The sequence below is a fragment of the Eleginops maclovinus genome, chromosome 5, assembly GCF_036324505.1.
Source record: "Eleginops maclovinus isolate JMC-PN-2008 ecotype Puerto Natales chromosome 5, JC_Emac_rtc_rv5, whole genome shotgun sequence".
In the NCBI taxonomy this organism is placed as follows: Eukaryota; Metazoa; Chordata; class Actinopteri; order Perciformes; family Eleginopidae; genus Eleginops; species Eleginops maclovinus.
Window position 1 is genome coordinate 12961671 of NC_086353.1, and position 7381 is coordinate 12969051.

Consider the following 7381-nt stretch of genomic DNA (forward strand, 5'->3'; position numbering starts at 1 on the left):
TTGTGAGAGAGCCGCCTCGTCTCGCGATAGTGTTGGTCGATTTTCATTTATGTCTATTGTGAGAGTTTTTGAGTTCTCGCGTGACTTTGTAACTTTCCCACGCCTGTTGTTTAGGCGTCTGCCCTCTGCCCGTCGCCACTCCCTCCCCCTCTTCTCACCCCTTTGCCCCGTCACACCTCCCCCTCCTTCTCCCTTGCTTCTCCTTCCAGTCTGGTTCTTCTGTTGTGCGGTTGGCTTTGGTGAGGGAGCTAGGGGAGGGATCTCGCGATTGTTGGACTTTTTTTTTTTCTGGGGGGGAGAGTTATTTTGGAAGATGGCGCCCGTTGTTACGGGGTAAGTGTTGAAATTCAAAGCATAATGATACAAAAAAGTTTTTTTCTTGCGCTAATCCGTGTGTAGTTACTGGTGTTTTTGAGTGATGCTTCGGGGTGTTAAGAGTGTTGCCTTGTCTTCAGTGAGCTGACCCCACGCAGTGCTACTTTCTGGCTTGATGTTGGGTCAGTTGTGCCAAAGTATTCTTCGTAGTATTGCTGCTTTCTCTGCCATTTGAGGAGTTGTACGATATTGAATGTTTCAAACTACTTTAGAAACTTTTGGTCAGTCAAAAGTTTTACTTTTTACTATATTACTTATTCTGTATTTAGGTAATTTGTGTTTTAACCATAGACAGTAAATGGTTTCAACAGGTTAAGCACATCAACAATATAATAGCTTTACAAACTACTCAAAAACTCTCTTTAAAAGACAATGGTCAGTTGGAATGAATAGAAAATAAATATGTTAGTGTCATTGCACACATTGTACAACACTCGCTGTGCTATTGGTACCGTTGTAGGCTACTGTTTAAATATCTGTCTGAATTATTATCTTATTGTTTGAGTTTCCTTAATATAAAAACCTCCTATAAACAAAAGGAAAACCCATCATTTGATCTTTAGTTTACATGTGTATCTGAGTTGATAAGGCAATATGATATTATAAGCATTTTACAGATGTCACTAGCATTGTGCACATTGTCACTCAGTTTGTTCAGGCACTTTCAGTCAGGCTTATATACATTAGCCCAGCAGCAGAACCAGTAAACACCTTGCACCCTGATGTTTTTGTTTTGGCAGGAAGTTTGGTGAGCGACCTCAGCGTTTGACAAGGTAAGCAGAAACATACATCTCAAACTCTTTAAATCTACATCAAAAACTTGTTCAAATTGAATTACATTAGAGCAATTTGTTCTGTCAGTGTTAACATGTTTTCCCCTCATTTCAGGGAGGCTATGAGGAATTACTTGAAGGACAAAAATGATCAAACAGTGCTCATACTACATGCAAAAGTTGCACAAAAGTCATACGGCAATGAAAAAAGGTTTGACTGGGACTTAACTGTATACTTTTTATGATAGTATTTTTTTATCTTAATGGGTCACTGTAAACTCAAATGTGTGTGTGTTTGATGGAGAAATCAAAGTTCAAAACTGTACTGTATGTGTTTTACCTCTACTTGTATCTATTAGGTTTTTCTGCCCTCCACCTTGTGTGTACCTGATGGGCAGTGGCTGGAAAAAGAAGTTGGAGAACATGGAGAAGGAGGGGTGCACAGAGCAGGAGGCCCAGCCATGTGCTTTCATCGGGATAGGCAACAGTGAGCAGGAGATGCAGCAACTCAATCTGGAGGGAAAGGTGACTTGGCATTTATAATAATGTATTACGTATGGGGTTTTAATTATGTTTTCATGTTATGATGTTGGAAATCGTCACCGTTCTCAAAGTCTTTATTAGGCATGGTACAATATGAAAATTCTATTTCACAATTTAACTGACCATAATTCTGAAGCAAAATAATATCCGGTTCCTTAAAATATGATTAAAAACCTAATATTTTGTTAAAAAACGAATCATTTGAGTGAACATAATTTTCAGTAAAAAGATAAAAAGTAATCCTGAATAAATTAATCATTAATCATATGGTTTCACCGCATACATAAACAATCAACAAAAGGAATGCACTTTAGTGAGTCTGCCACTCTCACATGAGTATGTTATTATATATTAGTATATATTAATATATTCACGATTATCTAAGTTCCTACCATTCTACTTTTGCTCAGCTTGACTCTTAGCAAAGTAACTTCCGCATAGAATGTACAGTTGCATGAATTAGCTGTTTGACAATATTGCACCAATGCCAACAAAGAACTCTTATAAAGGGAAAAGAGGGAAGCGAAAGGGGGACAAAACAATCCATGCACTGTTGCGAAAAAACCCCTAACATGAATCTTTCCCTTGCGTTAGCATTTCTGCACGGCTAAGACACTGTATATCAGTGACTCAGATAAAAGGAAACACTTCATGCTGTCTGTGAAGATGTTGTACGGGAACAGCGACAACATAGGAGTCTTCCTCAGCAAGAGGATCAAGGTCATCTCCAAGCCCTCGAAGAAGAAACAGTCTTTGAAAAATGCAGATTGTGAGTTACATGATGTTTTAACACACACATACACACTGGCTGATGGAGAACAGCTTTATGGTTTCACTCCACACTGACACTACACTCTTCCTTTACCCTTTTTCCTTTTTCTCCAGTGTGTATAGCTTCAGGGACCAAGGTGGCGTTGTTTAACCGTCTGCGTTCCCAGACTGTCAGTACCAGGTATCTTCATGTGGAGGGGGGAAACTTTCTCGCCAGCTCCCAACAGTGGGGAGCCTTCTACATCCACCTCTGTAAGTCTTTATCTGTGGTTCATTTTACATTTTTTCAATAGTTTTCATTTTCATTGATGTTCATTTGTCCCTTGGCCGATTGAGAGCACCTATTAAAGGTTAAGAGAAAGTTATAGTAGCGTGCATAATCGTTATGCTCTGTTTCATTTGCTTAGTGGACGAGGAGGAGTCAGAGGGAGAGGAGTTTGCTGTGAGAGATGGCTATATTCACTATGGCCAGACGGTCAAATTGGTCTGTTCTGTTACTGGCATGGCCCTGCCCAGACTGGTATGCACTGTCTATGTCGTCATGCCTCCGATGTCTTTGTGTTAAATAGCATGTATACACATATGTGCATACTTATTCTGTTTATTCATGATGGGTGTGTTTGCGTCAATTTCCCAGGTCATTCGCAAAGTGGACAAGCAGACAGCATTAATGGACGCAGATGACCCGGTGTCCCAGCTTCACAAGTGTGCCTTCTACCTGAAAGATACAGACAAAATGTATCTCTGTCTCTCTCAGGAGAGGATCATCCAGTTTCAGGTGTGTAATAATGCACACACACATACACACAGGGGTTGGAATTGGGGTTTTGAGTTTATATTCTGCCTGATTCAAAACATTTTAAAATTATACTCTTAATTTTACCATAAAACATGGGGCTTTTACGGAGAACATGTTTGCCTACAGCATAATGAGTTCCCACGCTAGAGTTCTACCCATTTTAATGAGCATCCCAAGGCGTTAGAAGAGAGTCTTACATGTATCCCTGTCATTTACAAGCGCCTATCTGAAACAATCGTTGCTAACTCACGTGGGTTTTCTTTGTTGTATGTGCATGTGGGAATTGAAATGTTTTTTTTTCTCACTCCCAGGCCACACAGTGCTCCAAAGAGACAAACAAGGAGAATGTAAACGATGGGGCTTCCTGGACTATCATTAGCACTGACAAGGCAGAGTACACCTTTTACGAGGGAATGGGACCGGTCCCAACACCAGTCACACCTGTCCCTGTGGTGGAAACTTTGCAGGTATGCATGCAAACTTTTCGTTTGAAAATATGCCTGTTTTGCGTTTATCAGCCATCTTAAGTGCTGGTTACAGACCGCTTCCTCTTTCAGTTTTTACTCAGCATTTAGGGACCATTTAAAGACATAAAACCTTTTTTGTGTGTCTGTGTCAAGTTAAACGGGGGAGGAGATGTGGCGATGTTGGAGCTGACGGGACAGAACTTCACCCCCAAGCTCAGAGTGTGGTTTGGAGATGTGGAGGCTGACACCATGTACAGGTACGCTTCCGTTTCTCTGTGTGAATATTTGTGAGTTACGGCTCAAATATTCATACCCTCTCTCATTTGTCTCTCCCCTTAGATGTGGAGAGAGCGTCCTGTGTGTGGTGCCGGACATTTCTGCCTTCAGGGAGGGCTGGCGCTGGGTGAGACAGCCGGTACAGGTCCCTGTCACACTTGTCCGCAATGATGGAGTCATCTACTCCACTGCCCTCACCTTCACCTACACCCCTGAACCTGGGCCCAGACCCCACTGCGGTGCTGCTGGGGCTATTCTGCGGACACATAGCACCTCTTCATCATCACCAGCATCTTCATCTTCCCCATCATCCTCGTTGGGCGGGCTCGGGGAAGGCCAGGGGGCTTACAACAGTAGTGACTCAGGATGTCGTCAGGGGCGTCGACCATGTCGCTACTGTCATAGTAAATCTGGTTCTGTTTGTGTGCCGTTTGTGCTTTGAGCGGCTGAGAGAGAGTGTGCTTTGTACTTTTGAGCCAGAATGGCTCATGGACCTGTTAAGAATTGCACACAGACTCAGAAACTCTTCATCAGAGAGCAACTGTGATCATCGGGAAAGCTGAAGAAAGATGGGAAAAAAAGCAAGGGTAAAGAGAAGACTGAAATCTCTCTTTAGCTCCCTCTACTGGTTTGTTTCGGACCTTTCAAAAGTTACACTCAAAGGACCTCGATATTCAAGATCTTCAGCTAAGAAAATAAAAATGTCTCATGTTACCACTCTCACAACAACCGGATTTGTACAAGAAACAATAATTTAGTTTTTTTATTCGCCTATGGGAAGCTATTTTACCTGTGCTCTCTTTCTACTGAGGTCAAGTTTTTGCGTGAAAGGTCTTGTTGATTCATCTGCTGTTTGCAAGGGAAACATTTGTTGTAAAAGTAACATAGTTTTTACGGACCAAGGAATATTATTATATTATTTTATTCATATTATATTTTATAAACTTTTGCCGAGGTACATTTGACTTTTCTTTTTTTTATGATATTGCATAGTAAGTTCACTTTTGTTACCAAATAGATTTTTTTCATGTTGACTCCTTTTTGAGTTTTGTCTAAATCTTTAGCTCACTGCGTGTTATCAAGTTCAAAAACCTTCCCCAACTTTTTATTAAAGTTGTCATTTTTGGTAAGTGTAGTGTATGTGTAAACTGTCAGTGTATTCTGGGAAACCTGTACTTCCAATCAGCTGTTTTTGTATCAGAGTGCTTTGGACTGAGGTCTAAACACAATCAGTTCTCTTTCTGTTATAGCTATGAACACAGCAGTACTTTGTTATGTACAGTAGTGGATCCTTTAAACAAAGTACAGAGTTTCTTTTATGTCAAACAACAAAGAAAGGAGGACAAAAATAGTATCTGACTAGTCATGTTAAAGATTTATTTCTCTCATAGGGTTGGCCTTACTTTTCCTTTTGAGTTTGTGCTTATGTGTTGGAAGAAGAGCTTTAACATTGTTGCTTTGTAGCACTGTCTTCAAACATGAACCAATCTTTTGAACTTCGTCAAACCTGGTTTTGTGAAATAATGCACCTGACTGCATCTGCACTAAAGCTCAATTTAATACAATCAGCAGTGGTTGAGCTTTAGTTCTTATGTGATGAGGGAATGACTTGTACAGAGTTAAACACCTAAGTGGTTCTTCCTTCACCTAGCTTGTTCACCATGTTGATTTAAAAAAAAAAACAACTTTGAACTGACTTACTGAACTAGTTGGGAATGATAAGAAGTCCTTGCCTTAAAAAAAACACAAAACTACAGAATTTGTCTTGCCTTTAGTTCTCACACAAAATCCTGATTTGTATCAGGCTTTTTTTGTCATAAGTTCCAGAATTCAAGTAAATGTGGTAGGTTGACCAGCTCACTGCCATCGCAATGACGTACATCGCTTGATTCTTTGCATGCCAGTTTAAGCATAAAAAGTAAGTTTATGGTTATCAAGTTCCATCTAATCAAAAATCTCCATTTGATTTGGTGCTCTCCGTAAACAACAGTCAGATTGATGCACCATCTCTTGATTTGATTCGGTTACATCACCAAGTTGTTTATTCTTTCATTTCGATGTTGTCACACTTGATACAATCTCTGCTCATTCCAAATTATTGAATCATTGGTCACCGGATCCTTAATCTGCCCTGTTTGTTTTCTCCCTACTGTGCCTTACGCTAATGTTTCTGGCAGTCAAGTCCCAAAGTACTATCTACGAGGCCAGGTGTGATGTAACTGTGAACTAGCATGGTAAATCACCCGTCAACATGTTATACTGGCAGCTTTATGAGTATTTCCATGGCTTTTTCGTTTATTGAAAAAGTGTCTTTACTCTAATCCTTCCTTTGATTTCCACTGCTCTTTCCCTCTACGATCATCCCGCCATAGTTTTAGTCATGGTGTGTTAGTCTTTTTCATAAGTAACTAAATCTGACAAGGTTTCTTAGTAAAAGGTCATGAATAAAAACAAGCTGAAGCTGAATATCACTTGTACAAATGTGTCTTTGTTTTGTATTTTTAATTTTTTTCAACATCACTAACTAGCAGAATATGAGATGCAATCATGGTCAATTCATATATAGTCTACACACTCAGATACTGGAGAGGCCTTATTGGACATGTGCTGCTTCGGCATGCTCCACAGGGTATAGGTCAAAGTTGCCCACTATTTTTAAACTGAGGGCTGAATTTCTGGAATGAAACCTGATACTTTGTAACTGTTTAAGAGTGTGTGAATGTGATGTGGTTGTTGGTGTGCATGTGTAGTCCTGCGGTCTGTTTGTGTCCCTCAGACTCAACGTTTCTAGTAATTCAAGTTAAGGAGATACACTGTTTGCGTCTGAGTGTGTTGATGAAATGACAAGCCATATATAGCACCAGAACCCCATGAACAGGTGCACAAACATTTACCAAGTCTATGCACATAGTTTGAAGATCTGTGAACAAGCATACAAGTGTCAGTCAACCCAGACAGCCTGGCCTTGACTGGACATATGACATGCTATTCCCAGCATGATACTCACTTCCCCAGTGAGGTCTAAGGCCTCTAAATTGATCCTCCACCCAAACCAGGATCAAAAAAGCCATAAAAAGAGAACGGGTAGTAAAAACCATTTGATAGGATTGAGTGTTCTGTTGTTGTGCGCGTCCACATGGTGGATTACAAGCAGCTGCTCAGTTCTGTTACAAATGATAAACTAGGTATATCTACAAATCGAAGTCACTGGATCAACACTGAAGCCCCATGGTCTGGGTTGGAGGCTGGGTTAGGAAACATGATGAAGTGTTAGGGCCCCTGTTGCTAGAGATGGAGGGGGGGAGAGAGAGACAGAGATGGGGCGGTCATATCCGCGTAAGAACGTCACAACTCTTACGTCTCTTTTGGGAAAGTGG

The 7381-nt window shown here is 40.7% G+C and overlaps 1 protein-coding gene across 1 annotated transcript; it reads left to right on the plus strand.

The window, feature by feature from the left end:
• Positions 1-124: 124 nt before the first annotated feature.
• On the plus strand, positions 125-6475 carry LOC134864379 (recombining binding protein suppressor of hairless-like). Its single transcript, XM_063883310.1, is given in 12 exon segments — positions 125-333; positions 1116-1148; positions 1264-1359; positions 1508-1673; positions 2286-2460; positions 2577-2714; positions 2870-2982; positions 3100-3240; positions 3573-3728; positions 3882-3985; positions 4068-4369; positions 4372-6475. Coding segments are annotated over 12 exon segments (1482 nt in total). The 5' UTR covers positions 125-313; the 3' UTR covers positions 4410-6475.
• Positions 6476-7381: the final 906 nt, after the last annotated feature.